Source organism: Aquarana catesbeiana, linkage group LG03 (assembly GCF_042186555.1).
Source record: "Aquarana catesbeiana isolate 2022-GZ linkage group LG03, ASM4218655v1, whole genome shotgun sequence".
Lineage (NCBI taxonomy): Eukaryota > Metazoa > Chordata > Amphibia > Anura > Ranidae > Aquarana > Aquarana catesbeiana.
In genome coordinates, this window is record NC_133326.1 from 123,188,754 (window position 1) to 123,209,492 (window position 20,739).

The following is a 20,739-nucleotide window of genomic DNA, read 5'->3' on the forward strand; positions in this document are numbered from 1 at the left end:
AGGGGGAGTAGATTACACTCAGACATCTGGGGTGGGTAAAGTATGTAAAAAATGTCTCATTTGAGCTGCTCTCCAAAAATCCAATTTGTACTGGCCCGTTCCTGAGATCAGCATTTGAAATGTGGGCCATTCCCCAGATGTTATAAAGTGAGAGGCCTGGTATAACTCCTGTTACATCAATCTATCCAAAGTCGTTCCTGAGATCAACATTTGAAATGTGGGCCATTCCCCGGATGTTATAAAGTGAGCGGCCTGGTATAATCGTTAGATCCCCCCCCCCCGGCCCGGTGCAAATTGTGGGTTTCCCAAAATAGGGAATAATGGAGATTCTAACGTTGAGAGCTTACCCCCTAGAGAAAAGCCCTGAACATTGCCGCAAAGTAGGTCCTATTAAGGGATGTGTCTTTGTTGAAGATGGAAGGTCTCTGAAGCACCAAGGTGCTCTTTGTAGTGGAACACTGCTTTGTGCCTGTTCCAACTTTGACCATATTTTTATGTCCTCGTGCCTACACCAATCTATCAGGTGGCCCAGATGGGCCAATCCTCCATGTTTTTTTGGGGGGACAACAGGGATCTTCTGATCTTCGGTGCTTGTATGCCCAAATGAATCCGTTAAAAAGTGTGTATACCCGTTTAAATTATTTTATAGGTATGCCTATAGGTATAGCCATTTTGATGATATTACACCTCCTAAACCAAGAGTGAAACCCCTTATGCCATTTTTCCAGGAGGGTCCGCACCTCCTGAAAGAGTGGTAGAAAATTGATCTCAAATATTTGCGAGAGGTCTGCTGGGATCAAGGTCCCAAGGTACTTCAAAGCCTGATCCGTCCATTTGAATTTGTAGCTGGTTTTTAATGATTTAATTAGATCGGCAGGAACCACCAGTCTCATCACCTCTGATTTAGAAAAGTTAATCTTAAAGTAAGATAAAGTACTTTAAGTTTCCATTTCCTGACATAGATTAGGGAGGGATATCCTTGGATTGGTTAATGAAAAGAACACATCATCGGCGTAGGCTGAGATCTTGTATTGAGTTCTGTCTACGATAAGTCCTTGGATATCAGTGTTTTGTCGAATCTTACACAGTAAGGGCTCCAAGGAAAGGGCAAAAGAAAGTGGTGACAGTGGACATCCCTGCCTGGTTCCGTTAGTGATCTTAAAAGGGGGGAACAACACTCCATTTATTTTAACTTGTGCGGTTGGGGAAGTGTTGATGCTTGCAATCTATCGAAGCATATTATCTCCTAGGCCTATATGTCTCAAGACTGTAAATAGTTGTCCCGATCAAATGCCTTCTTTGCATCTGTTCCCAGAAACACACACGGGGTCTTAAATGTTTTTAGGAAGAAAAGAATGGCTGCACACCATAGGAACGTTACAACAATTTTATTCCAAAAAATAGCAATAAACAGCCAACAAAGACAGAGTGTCCAAACCCAGGAGGTGACGTGTGCGTTTTACACTGACCTCAGTGCTTCTTCTGGTTTGAAGAAGCACGGAGGTCAGTGTGAAATGCACGGGTCACCTCCTGGGTTCAAACACTCTGTCTTTGTTGGCTATTTATTGCTATTTTTTGGAATAAAATTGTTGGAACATTCCTGTGGTGTGCAGCCATTCTTTTCTTCCTATTGATCATTGCTGGTGAGCTGTGGCTTGCACCCAGCACATTCAAACGGTAGTGACTGCTCACCTAGAGAGGCATCTTCCTTGTTTGAATCTTAAAGGTTAAATTCAAAACCTTTATGGCATTATCTTGTGCTTCCCGCTTTGGGACAAACCCTACTTGATCAAGGTGAATTAGAGAAGGCATTTGTTGTTGCAGTCGTGTCGCAAGAACTTTGGAGAAAAGTTTCAGATCTGTATTTAAAAGTTAAATTGGTCTATAGCTCCCACATTGTGTGGGGTCTTTACCCTCTCTTGCAATTACTGTGATAAGGGCTTTCAAATATTCCACGTGAAAGGAAATCAAGTCACCTAGTCCATTAAACATCTTCACACGATATGGCCCCAGAATAGGTAAAAGCAGTTTGTAATGAAATGCAGTAAGGTCATCTTGGCCAGGTGCCCTACCCACCTTTGTCTCATTTAGTGCTGTCTATTTCTTCTAGAGTGATTGGTGATTCCAATTCCTGTTGGGTACTGGTCGTTAAACCGGTCATTCCCGAGGGTGCAAGGTACTCATCCATTGCTGACTGTTTGGGTACGCCTAAGTGCAAGTTGTACAGTGTGATATAGAACTCTCCAAATTCCTGAACAATTTGCTTAGGCAGGGTGAGTTTTTCTCCAGCACCTACAATCATGGCACATAGGTCATCAGTTGTTGCTCCAGCAGGGCTCTGGCTAGTAACTTGCATTTGTTGCCAGATTCGTAGATATGTTTACTCCCTCTGTGTTATCTTTTTGGCTTTATAGAGCAATAAATCTATGCCTTCGGGCCGTCAACTGCTCTCATTCCATATCCAGTGTGGAGGCTTGTTTGTGAGTTGATTCTAAGCGATGTATATCTGCTAATAGTGATGTTAATTTTGCTTCCCTTTCGTGTTTTATCATGGCTCCGTAGAAGTAGGCCAGGGTTACCCCCATCCCTCCAACCGTACCTTTCAAGAATAGATATTGTCCCCCAGCATCCAGCCCCTTTTATCCTTTGATTCTTTCTTTTTGCACATGAAAAAGCTCTGTTGTGCAAACCTGCTAACCAAGCGATCATTACCACTGGCTTCTGCATCTGATGAATTGGGTGCTAAAACATCTTTTTCATTGGATCTGTGGACCTTTCTCCTTTGCATAGCGAAGAGGGACTGTTGGTGGCTAATTTGGCCTGCAAAAAACTTCTCTTACATCTTATTACGGAGGTCCAGATAACTTTAAAGATGGTGGTTTTCCTGTTCCAGACCACGGATTCCAAAGTCCCCTATGGGACCTACAAACAAAAGGCCTCAAAAGTTTTTTTTTTTTTTTTTTGTTTTTTTTTTTTGTTACACCTTTTATTGATGAGCAAAGACCAAAAAGATAGCTGCGCTGGAATTAGTGCAATGAAATCAAACAATGAAATAATGTGATCACCTTATTAAACACAAAAATAAAAATAAAAACATCCATACAAAGTGACTTCACAGTGAAACGACAGTTGAATAGTCCTCTTGAGAAAAGAAAAACTAAACCGTAAAACCAATAAACATGAGAAGTCCAATTGCGAAAATGCATAAAGTGAAAAAGTTGAACTTTATGTATGGATGTTTTTATTTTTATTTTTGTGTTTAATAAGGTGATCACATTATTTCATTGTTTGATTTCATTTCACTAATTCCAGCGCAGCTATCTTTTTGGTCTTTGCTTATACAGTGGATGTGTCTCACATTTATAGTTGCAGCTATATATTATGATATTAATATTTTTTTTTTTCATTACTATTTTTTTTCATAATTATTTCACATTTATTGCTCTTTGGGGATAGCGCAGTAATTCTTTCTAGTTTGACCTTTTATTGATGACCTTATCTATAAGACCTGGTTCTGGCCGGCAAAATCATTTTCCCTTACCTACAGCAGGATTTTGCACATGCCTTGGAAGAAAACGTTTAGCCCTTGAAGAGATTTTAGGTTGTTGTGTTTTTTTTTTTTTTTTTTTTTTTTTAGTCCAGTAGTGGACCCACCTATTTGCCGTCTGAACAAGACTACCATCGTCCTGTCTAAAATGTTGCCCTCTTTTTGGGATCCATCTGACAGGGAGGCAAAGAGTATGGCACGTTCTATGTACCCAATCTTTGGAGCTCTACTCCACCTGCCTTTACTTCTGCTCTGGTATCTCAGACATGAGCTGAGTGGGCTAAATTGCTATGCCAAGGTTTAGCTGCAAAACTGGTCTCCCCTGCTTATATGGAATGGAGGATCAGCTCGTTCAAGGGTTTACAGTATTTTGTGTAATGTGGTCCTCAACTCTGGCCAGTGTGTCATCAGACAGTTTCCGCAGTTGTTTTAGAGTGCCTCCTTTGGCTTACGTTCTAGTCCTCAGATCATACTTTCAAAAAGTTTCCTACTGGGTTGGCCACCTCTTCGGCCCATCTCTGAATGAGATCATCAAGAACATCACCAGTGACAAGAGTACCTTTCTACCTGAGGCTCGGAAGCATAAGCAGACACAATGTAGCATCTTCTGGATACCAGATAGAGCTTCAGTCTTTTCTGATGGATTATTTCTTTACCTCCAACCTGCATCTTTCCCCTTTAGCATCTAGCTGTCCTGCATTCAGTGGTCCCTGGGATCATGAATCGGGGGGTAATGGGCCCCCTATTTCATCCTCCAAAAACCTAACTGGCTTCTATTCTATTTTTATCAGTTCCAAGTATGCTAGTTTCGTATGGAGGCGGTGCATTCAGTGGTAGCTTTCCTACATCAAGGGGCTCTATTGGCCTCAGTCGAACTCAAGGGTGTTTTATCTCCAAATCCCCATTTGCTGCCACCACCAATAGTTCCTCTGGTTCATGGTGTGGGAGCTTCATTACCATTTCGTGGCCCTTCCCTTTGGTCAGGTGTTGGCGCCATGAGCTTTCACTAAGGTACTTGCTCCGGTATTGGCTCTCCTGCTTTGCATTGGTATCTTGATTGTAGGCTATCTGGACAATCTGCTTCTGTGAGCGCAGTCTGGATCGGATATGGAATACGATCTTTCTATCATGAGCGAGTCGCTGGAAGACTTAAGATGGACACCAAATCCTCGAAAATCAGTCCTTCTGCCATCGCTTTGTTTGGAGTATCTAGGACTAATTCTGGTCATCTATGTAGCCAAGATCTTTCACCTCAGTGGAAACTGCAGAAGCTGCATCTCCTTTTCCTCCTTTAAATTTCACTGTGAACTGCATTGATACAATTCTGCATGAGAGTCTTGGATCTCATGGTGGCTTCCTTTGAAACTCGGTTATGCACCACACCAGTCCAGACCTCTACAGTGAGAGATTTTGGTCTAGTGCAACAGAGTTCTGGGGTTTCCCAACCAGCACATCCACTGTTCTCACCCAACCGAGGCGTCATTGAATTGGTGGCTTTCTTCTCTGCTGTTCGGGAACTCAATTCTTCCCTTCAGTTGGCAGATAATTGCCATGGATGCCAATCTTTTTGGGTGTGGACTTGCTGGATCGTATGTTGGTTAAGGATTAATAGTTCCATGGAAAAAAACTCTCTCCCCATCAACATTCTGAAGCTTGAGGATCCATTTTATTTCTATTTGGTCAACTTAATTCAAGAGTTGCCCGATTTAGAATCTTATCGGATAATGCCAGGGCCTACATCAATTACCAGGGTGGAACCAGGAGTACAGCGATGGCTCTGGATTCTCATTTAGGTAGAGCTTCATGTTCCAGCCTTATCTGCAGTCCACATTCCAGGAGTAGACAACTGGCAAGCCAGAGGCTGAATCAGTGAGAATAGTCTCTGCAACCAAAAGTATTTCTCTGAATTTGTCCATGCTGAGTGGCGCCAGACATGGATCTCTTTGGGTCTTTGCGTCCTGACTAAAACGTAAGGTTCCCAAGTTTGTGACCAGGTCAAAACACCCATAGGCAGATGTGTTGGATGCTCTGGTTGCCCCTGTGGCACTTCCTGATGTATGCCTTTTCCACAATGCTTCAAGCTCAGTCCACTTCTATTAGCGCACCTGAAAGATCTATTTCACTTCTTTGAGTCATTAGGGTTCCTTCATGGCAAGTTCTCCGTTTCTTGTATTTCGGCCTTCCTTCAAAGGTGTGTGGGTTGCCATTTGGCCCTAAATATTTTGAAGGGCTAGGTCTGCTGGGGCTGTGCTTTTTCAACAGCCCCTGGCTTCTCTCCCACTGGCGTGTACTTTTATCCAAGGGGCCGCACACGTGATTCCTCCTGCTAGACCTCCTTCACCACCATGGGACCTGAATATAGTCTTGTCAGCCTTACAAAATCCTCCCTTTGAATCTATCCAAAATATCCCCCTCTGGAATCCTTTCCAAAAGATGGCCTTCCTAGTGGCCTTCACGTCAGCATGTGGGTTGACCGAGCCTGCAGCTCTTTCTTGTCGGCAGCCATATCTGGTACTGCATAAAGTTAAGGAGGTACCTCAAACAAGGTTATCCTTTCTGTGGAAGGTGGTGAAGGCCTTCCATTTGAACGAGCACAGTCTTGCCATCTCTGTGCCCCATCCTTCTCATCCAAAGGAAGTGGCTCTAAATCGTTTGATCTGGTTAGGGCCATTACAGTTTCACCTGAGTTCCACTGCCTTGATTCTGAAGACTTTATTTATGATTAACATCTCACAGCAGTGGGATGATTCTAAAGCCGCTGTTGGAATGAAGATTAGCGATGGAGCCACTGCTGTGTGCTGCCAATGAAAAGTAAAGTGAACCTGATGGGGAACTAGTACAAAACTCCTCAACCATACACCCGTTGAAGTGACGGGCACGGTTGCTGGGGAGGGGATGGAGTGCACTAAGGAAGGAGTGTCCCGTATGACACTGACTGGTACATGAATCTGGCACATGCACCATACCATTCAGTGCTGTGCCCCAACAGAGCCCTAAATGGTGTCTAAGAAACCTTTTATTGGCTCCAGATTATGTTCTATAATATATTTTTAGTGAATAAGACACTAGTATCACAAATTTTCACACTGTGTGCCTGAATTATTTCTGGGTATAGTTCCACAGATTTTACTATATAGTATTCACAAAAGAAAGAAAATGTCCCTTTCAGAATATGATTGTTTTTATGTACTCTAACTATTAGATTGTAAAGTCTCACGTTTTTTTTCAATAAAAATAACAAACATGTTATACTTGCCGGCTCTGAGCAGTGGTTTTGCACAGAGCAGCCCAGATCCTCCTCTTCTCAGGTCCCTCTTTTATGATCCTGGCCCCTTCCTTCTGTCACGTGCCCCCACAGCAAGCATCTTGCTATGGGGTCACCCAAGCTGAATCACAGCTCCCTGTGTCCATTTAGACATGGAGCCGCGGCCCTGCTTCCGCCCCCTTTCTCTCCAGATTGGCTGACTGACTTTGAAAGCAACTGGAACCAATGTCGCCACTGCTGTGTCTCAGCTACTGAGAAGGGAGAGTCTCGGATGGCCAAGTCATTTGTGGACAACGCTGGATAGAGATGGGGCTCAGGTAAGTAATTAGGGGGTGCTGGGGCAGCTGCTGCACACCAAAGGCTTTTGATCTTAATGCATAGAATGCATTAAGATAAACCTTCTGACTTTACAACCACTTTAGGAATACAGTCAAGCCTAGCATTGCACACAGGATCAGGCATCCCACTGTGCAGTGGCCCCTAGATATAGGTGAAGAAAAGAGCATGGGAAGCTTATACCATAATGTAGTTTTTCTCTGTTCAGTAGACATCATAAATTTTTTAGGCACCAAATTCATTGTAAGTTCAGTCATTATATAACAGACATACTCTGCAGCTCCCCAATCTAATTATGGCCATAAAAACAACAAGCCTGCATGCAGAGAAGTCGTCCGCATTCAGCAGAATCACTCTGGCCTGTTCAACAAAGCATTCAGGGATCAAAGCTGAAGTGCACATTTCAGATGATTGAAAGGTAAATGTTCATTGGTTAGTTAGCATCATATACTGCACTTTTTGAATAGACCGTTCAATCTGCATACATTAGTAGTATAACTTTTGCCGTTTGGCTGTAGATACTGCTGCTAATTTTATGACACTGAATGACTAATATTTCCAGACATGGTTATTTATTTTGTTGTGTATGGTGAGCTTTCAGTCTGAGCAGAATTCGTGGTAGTGACTTCATGTCATAAAACAAAATAAAGCTTCTTCTCGATGACAGCATTTTAACTTGGCCTCTGTGTCTCACGGTGAAAGCTTCAATCTTGAGTTGAGCAGATGTCAATATGTTTTAGGCTTTCCGCGCTCTGAATGTGTTGCTGCTTTCTGTGGCATTGCAGATTATAAACCTTTTGTTTAATTAGCATGAGTTGTTAGCTTATCACAGAAAACATTCTCAAAGTTCTTCTTTCTTAAAAAACAAAAAAAAACTTACGTACTCATGGGTCTATATCCCTCTTTTAGGTGGTGCTAATCAATGCAATAAAAGATGTTGCAAAGGCTTTAGGAGATCTAATAGGGGCCACAAAAGGTGCAGCAGGGAAGCCAGCAGATGATCCATCCATGTACCAGCTGAAAAGCGCAGCTAAGGTAATGTCTGTCAAAATAACCTACCGTACTGGCACAGATACCAAAGATGGTTCAATAAATGTTATGTTTTATTTTTTTCCACTCTTTAGGTCATGGTGACAAATGTGACGTCTCTGTTAAAGACTGTGAAAGCTGTAGAAGATGAAGCCACACGTGGAACCAGAGCTTTAGAAGGCACAATTGAGCACATCAAGCAGGAGCTGACTGTAAGGATCATGCTTGGTTTCCACATAATGGTGCAGGCAGAATAAACTGATGTGTGAACACAGGTGTGATATTTATGCTATGGAAAGGTAGGACTATCACGGCATGAAAAGATGTGCTTATTAAATTTGCATGCCGAACACATGCTTCGTGGTTCCTTCCATGTTAAAGCAGAGTATGCAGTTTGCACATCTGCTAATTTAGTAATGTATTTTTAAGGGTTTAGAATAATGTACTAGATCCGCCAACTTTGTTTACAAGATTTTAGTCAATGTCCTTATAGACTAAGGAAGCAGTAGATTGGAATGTTACTGAAGAAATTATTGTGGGTACATTTCTCAGTAGATTTCAAATTGATAGTTTATAAATAAAACCACTATTTCATTTGTAGACATTAAGAGCAGCAAATGGTCACCCTTGCCTTTATGCTAAATGTCTTGTTTAGGTCTTCCATTCCAAGGATGTTCCTGAAAAGACAACTTCTCCAGAGGAATCAATCCGGATGACCAAAGGAATCACCACAGCAACAGCAAAAGCAGTGGCAGCTGGAAATTCATGCCGACAAGAAGATGTCATCGCTACTGCCAACCTAAGCCGAAAGGCTGTCTCAGATATGTTGACAGCCTGCAAGGTAATGGTGTACATGATCCAATAAACTCCTTTCCTATGGTGGCAGAAAAACTATAATGACATATTTAGATTCACCTGATGTTTATTTTTAACTTTAGCAAGCTGTGTACCATCCAGATATCAGCGAAGATACAAGGCAACGAGCTCTAAAATATGGAACAGAATGTACCCAGGGATACCTAGAGATGCTGGAGCATGTGTTGTCAGTGAGTTAAATTATAAGATATTAAAGCTGAACTCCAGGGACCAACAAAATCCTCCCTTGCGATGGGTCGACCCCTGCAGTGCAAGAAGTAAATTCTCATTTACATCCAGGGGACCAAGAAAAGCACTTTTACCTACCCAATCTCATGACTCCCACAGACTTCCCCATGCTATAAGGCTGGTCCCTGATCCTCCCCTATGTTCTGGCAGTCAGATGCCTCTGGTGTCATCAAGACCAATTCAGGGCCTATAGCCCTGAATAAAACAGGAGTATGCTGAGGAAAAGTTCACCACTGGTGTACAGGCTAGTGCCATCTGCCAAAGGAGCAAAGTGTCAGATAAGAAAGACCTTGACCAAAATGAGCATTTAACGCTTGCAGTGCAGGGACATCCCCATTGCATGGGAAGATTTTTACTTTCCCTGGAATTGGGCTTTAAAAATGTTTTGACAGTCCAAGTCAGTTTGTTGCACTTAATGTGGCAGTCCCATATTTTTTAAATGATGTCTGTTCCACAAACGTGATTTATGTAGATTCTACAGAAACCCAGTCCTGAGGCGAAGCTTAAGTTGGCTGCCTATTCAAAACGCATTGCGTCTGCTGTAACAGAACTGATCCAGACCACAGAAACCATGAAAGGTGAGCCATTGTGAAAAAAAAAAAATATTTACTGGTATATGTTTGTGTACCATAGCAGTAAGGAAGGAAGTTTTTTACAGTTATTTTATTCCTATGCCTTGTACACACGGGCCGAAACTGATTGGTTCGGCAGGAAGCGGCCGACTTTCGACCCATGTGTAAAGCTGTCTGTTCTACAGAAGCCAGTCTCCAACCAACATCTGACCCCCATCCGATCAGCATTCGCAGCTGTTAGCTGTGTTCATCATCTGTGATCAGTGTGTTCGGGTGGGGGTGGAGTCGCCCTGTCAAAATAAAACAACACAGCGGGGATGATCACTACACTAACATCGCTTGTGTTATTACAGCAATTTTTTTTTTTTTTTTTTTTTTTCGTTTAGCCTGCTGGGTTGAAAGAGAAAAAAACTTCTAGTGTGTACCCAGCTTTAAATTCCTGGTATTTTGGGGGAAGTAAAGGATGAGATGCACACACCACAAACATTCTAATGAGACCTTTTTTTTCTAATAGATATTTTTTTAGAATGTATCTCAACCTCTTCTCCATTTCTGATAATGTTACTAAATCTTTGTTACCTCAATGATTTTTTTTGTAATTTTAGGCACAGATTGGGTGGATCCTGAAGATCCCACAGTAATCGCTGAGACAGAGCTCCTTGGCGCTGCAGCTTCTATAGAGGCAGCAGCCAAAAAACTGGAACAACTTAAGCCACGAGCCAAGCCAAGAGTAAGTGTAAAGTTTGCAGTTCTCCTTATAATCACCTTCAGCCAGCTGAGCCCATGCTTAGATATAATGCTGCTGTCTCAACTCTTTGCTGCTCCTCTGTTAGACAACCTACAGATGAGTGTGACTTGTCCTTTTTCATGTTACACATTTATTAAATGCATTCTGTGAGATAGGATATAGACTACAGTCTTTCTATTAAGTTGATGGTGTACTCTTAATGTAAGGAATATCCTAATGGAGAGTTGCATTCCCTCCTTGTCCCTTCTGTCAGTGGAATCGGTCCAAGAACCCTCTCCTGCAGCCTCTGTCTGATATGTTTGATATATTAGGTTGTTAATTCATTCAACTATATATCAAACATATTGCTACAGTGTCCTGCGTATGCTCCAGGGCTGTGTTGGGGGTGTACAGAGCAACAGCAGGAGGTTTTATCATCATTAAATATTAAAGGTTTCTATAGAACACCCAGTTTGATAATCTGTTTTTCTCTTCGTAGCAGGCAGATGAAACACTGGACTTCGAGGAACAGATCCTGGAAGCAGCAAAGTCAATTGCAGCCGCTACTAGCGCACTAGTGAAATCTGCTTCAGCGGCTCAGAGAGAGCTGGTGGCACAAGGCAAGGTGAGCAGATAGGTGCAACTAGTGCACAGCAAATACATAGTTTTATATCTACAGTCCTGTTATTTCAGCTGTAAGATGAAAGTTATTGTCTTTCACATGCAGAAGTAAAACTTCTTAGTAGTTTTCATCAAACCGACAGTGAAAGGAACTTGTAGTGGTGCACCAATAATGGAGTTAAGTGTATATGTGTGTGTGTGTGTGTATATATGTATATATATATATATATATATATATATAGTGTGTATGAGAGAGGGAGATCTATATATCATTTTATTTATTGAAATGCATTATCCTGGTTTACTGTGGTGTTAATTATGATTATATATGTTAGGTGGTGCTGCTGCTGAAAATGAAATCTGCTAATTTGTAGAACCATTGCTTTTAACCTACAAAACAGTAAATCAACAGCATAAGGAACAACAAATCCAAGCTTTGTCTGCTATATATAGGTATAGAATATACTATTGAGGAAGCAAGACTTAGATCTTAGTGTGCTTAAAAATCCATGTATGATCTATTCACCAAATTACTATCTGCATGGAGAATTGTTTAGTCAGGTTTGAACTTCCAGCCTTTTTGCTTTTTTAATGAGTAATCTGATACGCTTTGTAATATTTACCTTTTGGAAGCTCCAGACTTACAACTGTAACTGCCAACTCAACAGAAGCACACATCCTCTCTATATCATTCCATAGCACAAAAACACTTTTGCTTTTATTGTATTGGTGTTTTTGTTCACCCAATGACTTTCCTACACTTTAGCGGAGCAAATTGGCAAGGCCATTTCATTTGTTGTCAAATGTGACAGATTGTTCTGCAAGCCTTGGAATGCTGTCATTAAATTTGTTAAAAGTCAAGTGTGGGATTTAAAAAAACAAAAAAAACAATCACACTCACCTAGGTGGATGAAGCATCTGTCCCTCACCTCTTCCAAGACTGAGAACTGATCGATCAAAGACTGCTGATCGCCCTGTTCTTGGTCTTTCACTCAGCAGAGAGCCAGTGACTGTCAGTTGAGTGACATCAGCCGACAGGGGTTTAAAAACTGAGGCTGAAAACTGGGTCACAGGAGTGCAGAAGATAGTGCAATCCTGTGATCCCCAGGACAAGTAGGGCTAAAAGAGCTTGGGCCTACTTCTCCTTTAAAGGAGAAGTCCAGCCTGAGCTTTTTAGGTTGGGCTTCTCCTCTGGGTCACAATTAGTTTTGCACTCCTGTGACTCGTTTTCAGCAGAGAGCGGTCTGAAGTCCGCCATTAGTTGAGGCAGTGCCTCATCCCAGCTTCCCAAGTCTGGTTCCGCCAGCTGCCTTGACTAATGGCAGTCTCAGCAGCTCAGCGAGCCGCTGAGACGGCCGCTCCCCGCCCCTCCACAGCTCATCGCGCCAATGAGCGTGTGGAGGGAGTAGGGCAGTAGTGATGCTGACTGACAGTCAGCATCACTCTGCTCGGGGAGGAGTGAGAATCGAGCCATTGGCGGTGTGTTCGTGGCTCGGTTCTCAGTGCAGAGACAACAGGGGGCAGCTGCAGCAATTGGTCTGATGCTGCATCCACCCAGGTAAGTATGATTAGCCAAAAAAAAACATCTCTTTTAAAATGTACCAAAATTTGATTTTAACTTTTTAAGAAATGTATTTTAAATAGATTGCTAGAAGTATACAGAGATGCATAATGGTATAAAATAATGTTTCAATAAATTCACACACATGTAAAGGAATTGACCAAAAAAAATAAAAATTAATCCTTTCCGAAAAACAGGCCAGATTGGTGAATTCCTGTTTTCCGGAACATTGTATTCTGACAGTGCAACTGATTGAAAAAAGTTTTCCAATATGTCCCTTTAATAAAAGTCGATCAGATAATTGACTTTTGTTGATTGTGAATTACCCCTCCTGAACATGCCAAATTTCAATCAGTGTAAGGCCAGCTTTATTCAGTAAACATGTGAGATACACTGCTCAAGGCAAGCAAGCACACAGAATGCTCCCTGTACTGGTATAGTTAGTAGTAGTTGACCACATTAAGCTGGACTTGTACTTTAATGTTGTAGACATTATGCCATTCATTCAGCTAGCTTCCTCGGTTCCAAAAGGAACATTACTAATAGGGAGGCTATCTGGATGAGTAGTCGAATATTTCAGAACAAGTCCAGTGACTGCTATAAGCTATACCAAGGGCTGGAAATGAGAACCTTCACATATTGTATTGATCTGGCTTCATCACATCCTTTGATGTAAACACCACTTTTGTGTTAGCATAGTAGTATGTATGGAAGCAAAATGCAGTCTACTATGTATGCACATTTACCATTGGACCATACTATCCCAGAACTGGGTAAGAAAGAAGAGATGGCTGCATGTTATTTTGAAATATAGTGGGCCTTGTGACTCTTTTATATCAACCTTAGTTTTGCTGTTGCTTTTCAACAAGTGTGCAGAGTTCATCAGTTTGAAGCTGTGGAGCTTGGTGTAAGTGGAGCTGGATTAAGTGGGAGTTAAAAACAAGTGTTAGAGTATACAAGTCTTGCTGTCTGTTGGTGTGTGTTGCTGTCTGTTGGTGTGTGTTGCTGTCTGTTGGTGTGTGTTTGCTGTCTGTTGGTGTGTGTTTGCTGTCTGTTGGTGTTTGCTGGGTTGCATTTTGGGGACTTTTCCTTTTAGTTTTTAATTTGCCTTTTGCTGTCACTTTTTAAATAGCTTTTTTTTTTTTTTTTTTTCTTGTTTCATCAGTCTATCAATTAAGGGGTGTGGTTAATTGCTTACAGGTGCCTATTTAACTTGTTGTAGGACTCAGTCTGAGCATGCTCAGTTTGAAGCTGTGGAGCTTGGTGTAAGTGGAGCTGGATTAAGTGGGAGTTAAAAACAAGAGTTTAAAACAGGAGGTTATAACAGGGGTCATAGTACCTGTGTAGTGTGTGTATCTGAGTGTTGTCTGAGTAGTGTGTGTGGATCGTTAGTACTTGTGTATTGTGTACCTGTGTATTGTCTTGTCGTGTACCTGTGTATTGTCTTGAGTATTAGTGCTAGGAAGCTAGTTGTTAGGTAATTTGGACAGGGTAAAATCCCCAAATCCTCACCAAATTTAATAGGTACGATGCCCGGCGGGTGTGGAGAGGCGACTCTTTGTACATCTTGCCGCATGTATGCGTTCCTTGATCATCCGATCGAGGGCGAATACTGCTGTGCAAAATGTAAGCACATTGTTTCCCTGGAAGCCCAGGTTCTGAATCTGGGGAAGCAACTGTCAGCACTGAGAAGTCCCTCCATACTAAAGGTGAGCCAGGAACGTACACGGCAGGTGCCGGCAGGGGCCAGCACAGAGGCGGGTGGAGACAAAGAGGTGCAGGCACTAGCAAAGAGTAGATGGGTGACAGTCAGGAGGGGTAGAGGGGGAAGTGCCAGGGAGGCCGATCCAGGACTGGAGCATCCCAATAAGTACGCTCCATTGAGTGACATTGGTGTAACCAGTCAGGGACCAGCACTGCTGGAGATGAAGGACTCTCCTAGCTGCCAGGGGAAGAACTCCTCCAGTGAGAGTGGGGGGGCAGCAAAGGGAAAGGAAAGACAGATTCTGGTGGTAGGGGACTCAATTCTTAGAAGGACAGAGAGGGCAATCTGTAACCAAGACCTGAAGCGCCGAACAGTATGTTGTCTACCGGGCGCTCGGGTTCGGCACATCACGGATCTTGTGGACAGATTACTGGGAGGGGCTGGGGAAGACCCGGCTGTCATGGTGCACGTTGGCACCAATGACAAAGTCAGAGGCAGATGGAGTGTCCTAAAGAACGATTTTAGGGACTTAGGAGCTAAATTGAGGAAAAGGACCTCCAAGGTAGTGTTCTCAGGAATACTACCGGTACATCGAGCCACACCAGAGAGGCAGAGGGAGATTAGGGAAGTAAACAAGTGGCTGAAGAGCTGGTGTAGTAAGGAGGGGTTTGGGTTCCTGGAGGACTGGGCCGACTTCTCAGTCGGTAACCGGTACTATAGAAGGGACGGACTGCACCTAAATGAGGAGGGTGCAGATCTGCTGGGAATGAAGATGGCCAAAAAGTTAGAGGGGTTTTTAAACTAGGCGATGGGGGGGAGGGTCCAGAGACAGTGATAGCCAGCGCAGAAGATATTCCAGAGGGTAGTATTGGGGGCATTAGTGGTAGGTTAATCAAAGCACAAAAACACAAGGTGAGTATAGTAGCAAGTCCAAGTTGCAATCTTGAAACACCCAATACGAGGACAATATGCGACCGGTCTAAACTATGTGGCATGTTCACCAATGCCAGGAGCCTGGCGGACAAGATGGGTGAACTAGAGATACTGTTGTACAAGGAGGATTTGGATTTTGTGGGAATTTCAGAGACCTGGTTCAACAGCTCTCATGATTGGCTGGCAAACATTCAAGGGTATACCCTATACCGCAAGGACAGAGAGGGTAAAAAAGGGGGAGGGGTATGCCTATATATCAAGAATAATGTACAAGTGAATGTGAGAGATGACATCACTGAGGGGGCTAGGGAGGAGGTGGAATCTTTATGGGTAGAGCTCCAAAGGGATGAAGCTAAGGGGAAAATAATACTGGGAGTATACTATAGGCCCCCTAACCTGAGGGAGGAAGTGGAGACGGATCTCCTATCACAAATTGGATTAGCAGCAAGGATGGGAAGTGTTATCATAATGGGGGATTTTAATTATCCAGACATAGACTGGGCGGAGGGAACCGCGCATTCATTTAAGGCTCGCCAGTTCCTTAGTGTCTTGCAGGACAATTTTATGGGTCAGATGGTAGACGCACCAACTAGAAATAAAACATTACTAGATCTACTGATTACCAACAATACAGACCTGATAACAGATGTGGAAATACGGGGCAATTTAGGTAACAGCGATCACAGGTCAATTAGTTTCAGTATAAATCACACAAATAGGAGACATGAAGGGAACACAAAGACACTGAATTTCAAAAGAGCCAACTTCCCTAAACTACAAACCTTGCTAAAAGGCATAAATTGGGATAAAATATTAGGAACAAAGAATACGGAGGAGAGATGGGTTTGCTTTAAGAGCATATTAAATAAGGGCATTAGCCAATGTATCCCATTGGGTAATAAATTTAAAAGAGCGAACAAACATCCTGGATGGCTTAACTCCAATGTAAAAATGCATATAAAAGCAAAGGAGAAGGCCTTCAAAAAATACAAGGTTGAGGGATCATCCACAGCATTCAGAATTTATAAAGAATGCAATAAGAAATGTAAGGGTGCAATTAGGATGGCTAAGATAGAACATGAAAGACACATAGCAGAGGAGAGCAAAAAAAATCCCAAGAAATTCTTTAAGTATGTAAACAGTAAAATAGGGAGGACAAACCATATTGGCCCCATAAAGAATGAGGAAGGACATCTGGTTACAAAGGATGGGGAGATGGCAAAGGTATTGAATTTATTCTTCTCCTCAGTCTTCACGAGTGAATCGGGGGGCTTCAGTAACCAAAACTGCAGTGTTTATCCTCATGACACAACACAGGAAGCACCTACATGGTTAACAGAGGACGGAATTAAAATTAGACTTGAGAAACTTAACATTAATAAATCACCGGGACCAGATGGCTTGCATCCGAGGGTACTTAGGGAACTCAGTCAGGTGATTGCCAGACCGTTGTTCCTAATTTTTACAGTCTATTGACTGGAATGGTACCAGCTGATTGGAGAAAAGCCAATGTAGCACCAATATTTAAAAAGGGCCCAAAAAACATCCCTGGGAATTACAGACCAGTTAGCCTAACATCAATAGTATGTAAACTCTTGGAGGGGATGATAAGGGACTATATACAAGATTTTAGTAATAAGAATGATATCATTAGCAGTAATCAGCATGGATTCATGAAGAATCGTTCTTGCCAAACCAATCTATTAACCTTCTATGAGGAGGTGAGTTGCCATCTAGATAAAGGAAGGCCCGTAGACGTGGTGTATCTGGATTTTGCAAAAGCATTTGACACAGTTCCCCATAAACGTTTACTGTACAAAATAAGGTGCGTTGGCATGGACCATAGGGTGAGTACATGGATTGAAAACTGGCTACAAGGGCGTGTTCAGAGGGTGGTGATAAATGGGAAGTACTCAGAATGGTCAGGGGTGGGTAGTGGGGCTCCCCAGGGTTCTGTGCTGGGACCAATCCTATTTAATTTGTTCATAAACGACCTGGAGGATGGGATAAACAGTTCAATCTCTGTATTTGCAGACGATACTAAGCTAAGCAGGACAATAACTTCTCCGCAGGATGTGGAAATCTTGCAAAAAGACCTGAACAAATTAATGGGGTGGGCGACTACATGGCAAATGAGGTTCAATGTAGAAAAATGTAAAATAATGCATTTGGGTGGCAAAAATATGAATGCAATCTATACACGGGGGGAGAACCTCTGGGGGAATCTAGGATGGAAAAGGACCTGGGGGTCCTAGTGGATGATAGGCTCAGCAATGGCATGCAATGCCAAGCTGCTGCTAATAAAGCAAACAGAATATTGGCATGCATTAAAAGGGGGATCAACTGCAGAGATAAAACGATAATTCTCCCGCTCTACAAGACTCTGGTCTGCCCGCACCTGGAGTATGCTGTCCAGTTCTGGGCACCAGTCCTCAGGAGGGACGTACTGGAAATGGAGCGAGTACAAAGAAGGGCAACAAAGCTAATAAAGGGTCTGGAGGATCTTAGTTATGAGGAAAGGTTGCGAGCACTGAACTTATTCTCTCTGGAGAAGAGACGCTTGAGAGGGGGATATGATTTCAATTTACAAATACTGTACTGGTGACCCCACAATAGGGATAAAACTTTTTCGCAGAAGAGAGTTTAATAAGACTCGTGGCCACTCATTACAATTAGAAGAAAAGAGGTTTAACCTTAAACTACGTAGAGGGTTCTTTACTGTAAGAGCGGCAAGGATGTGGAATTCCCTTCCACAGGCGGTGGTCTCAGCGGGGAGCATTGATAGCTTCAAGAAACTATTAGATAATCACCTGAATGACGCAATATACAGGGATATGTAATGTAATACTGACACATAATCACACACATAGGTTGGACTTGATGGACTTGTGTCTTTTTTCAACCTCACCTACTATGTAACTATGTAAAATAGGAAGTTAAAATGGTAACCTTGTTCCTCGGTCCTTCCTTCACCTTCCTTTTTGGCACTGTAGTGCCATATGATGAATAAATCCAATAGAATTTGTGCCATTTTTTTCCACAAGCACTTCAGTACTCTGAGAAGGTACCAGTGTTGTCATTTACTTATAGTATCATTTTTATTTGTGGATGATATTACTGGAAACTTTAATCAAGTGAGATAATACAAGCCATAATAAGGATGACCTGTGCTAAAGCAGAGTTGTATTCCTACAAAAAATGCAAGATGTTAATCTGTACCTAGTTCTGATTTTAGATTCTAACCCTATGTAAAAATGCTCAAGCATAAGTTAATTAGGAACTTGATTAGTGTACTGATATAGGATTGCACAAAGTGAATCCCAGTATGAGTTACTGTTAGGAGGGGAGCCTGTGGAATTAGGAGAGTAAGAAAGTTAATGGGCCACTGTTAAGACTGGATGTGTTGGAATGCCAGGCTTTAGGGAAGAACACTACATTTCACTTTGTATCAATGACAGGAGTGTAATTAGTTCTTGTCCCCTGTCCATGTCCTCTCATTCATGCCACACGTAGTATTTACTTACATACGTAAGTATGTACATGATGCATCTCTCTGCCAGCGTAAAATCATCAACAGCCCAATTTGGCAGCAGTGGAATGACAATATGAGATTTGATAAGGTGTAGAAATGGCTTCTACTATGACCTTGTCATAAGTTCTGCTTGAGCCTGAAGTGGGTTAATCCCTTCTTAGTATTTGGTAACCCACAGCTTTATCCTTAGCTGGATGGTATCCAGTAAATGGTTACACGACAAGTCTAACATGAATACCAGGGAAATCCCTGGCTGGCAAACACTGTGAAAAGCTGTTTAGTGCTGGCACCAATAGGAAATTCAAAACTTTAACTGAAAGACTTGGGGATTCATATACATGTCTTTTTAAAAAAAGGTAAAAAAGTCTGCAGTATATGATGCTAAATAGTATACATACACCCCCCTGAGTACTGTAATGAAGTTCTATACTGGGAAGGATTCCAGTTCTACATTTTTTCTTTATAATATATAATCTTAGTTTATTATGACGGATTTATCCAGATCTCCTTTTGTCATTCTTCACTGTTTAAAACTTTGATGTATTGAATATCCATACCCATCTGTCATCTACAGTTCACGGCTATCACTGTTAAAAGGAGATAAGCTGTGCGGTCATTTTTTCCTGTATTACACTATACTTCAAGCTATGTGGTCTAATGTTTAATTAGCAGAGGAATCCGTTTTATTTATAGATACCATTTAATTGCCCTTCACAATTATACTACATGTATACATAGTATGTCATTCACACCTTCTGTGTATCTCAGACTAATAGAACTGGTATTCAGTATCTTAGCAATGTTATTAAAGTGGAAGTAAACTTTTTCATGTATTGTCTGTACCTATAGCTAAGCCTATAATAAGACTTACCTATAGATACTGTAAATATCTCCTAAGCGTGCACCGTTTAGGAGATATTTACTGTATATGCAGCCGATTAGGTCATCCGTGCCATTTCTTCAGAAGCGTGTGCCATGACCGGTGGCTCTCGCACACATGCGCGGGTGTGAGGTCACCCGGCTCCAGACAGTCACACAGCTGGAGTCCGCGCACCCAGAAGGAAGACGGGCGAAGATGATGCGGCCTCCAGCAGAGCCGACGATGGCTTCTTTGCAAGTAAGTTTAACATAATGTGCTAGTATGCGATCCATACTAGCACATTATGCCTTTACTTTTGCAGGTCAGAAGAAAAAAAACAATGGCGCTTTACTTCCTCTTTAAGAGTCTTTTACAGCAAAGAATTCTGTGATTGACATCTTCCAACAAGCATGTGCACAATATTCTGTACATCCCATAAAAACAAAGTTCATGGATACTTTCTGAGCCACCTCCAAAACAGTCCACCTTTTCTCATTATCCAGCTACATTATATCTGCTGTTCTTTGATTTAAAGTGTATTTATAGCTAAAACTTTTTTTATTCCGTTTCGGTTAGAGTGGGAAATCTTTAGAACCCCAGTCAGTATTCACAGCCATTAGAGGCTGTATTTAAGAGATTTTTTTGCTTCCTCTCTGATAAAACGTTTGTCCCTAGGACAGGAGGTGAGGGAAAAATGTATCCAACTGCAACACGGGCAGAAGAAAAAAAAACTTAGGCTGGGTTTACACTGAATTTGGATGCAGCTCACAGCAGGGGTCCGGTGTGTCCCTGTTCTCTGTTTCAGGGATGAATCGGGCCCACATTTTTGCCTGAATTCGGACCTGAAATGCAGCCAAAAATGCACAGGACTCCTGTGCAATGCACTCCACAGCCGCCCTGGAGATGTGTGAACCGGCTCCATTGAGAGCAGGTCACAGTCTCCTGTCA

The 20,739-nt window shown here is 42.3% G+C and overlaps 1 protein-coding gene across 2 annotated transcripts in view; it reads left to right on the top strand.

Moving 5' to 3' along the window:
- The window catches only part of TLN2 (talin 2), a 398,203-nt gene that overhangs the window by 372,285 nt on the left and 5,179 nt on the right, over positions 1 to 20,739 (top strand). For both annotated transcript variants that reach the window (XM_073619119.1, XM_073619120.1), the window contains 7 exons: positions 8,058 to 8,183; positions 8,273 to 8,389; positions 8,833 to 9,018; positions 9,116 to 9,223; positions 9,754 to 9,859; positions 10,459 to 10,583; positions 11,080 to 11,205. In XM_073619119.1, coding sequence (XP_073475220.1) covers positions 8,058 to 8,183; positions 8,273 to 8,389; positions 8,833 to 9,018; positions 9,116 to 9,223; positions 9,754 to 9,859; positions 10,459 to 10,583; positions 11,080 to 11,205 — 894 coding nt within the window. The remainder of the gene's footprint in view (positions 1 to 8,057; positions 8,184 to 8,272; positions 8,390 to 8,832; positions 9,019 to 9,115; positions 9,224 to 9,753; positions 9,860 to 10,458; positions 10,584 to 11,079; positions 11,206 to 20,739) is intronic.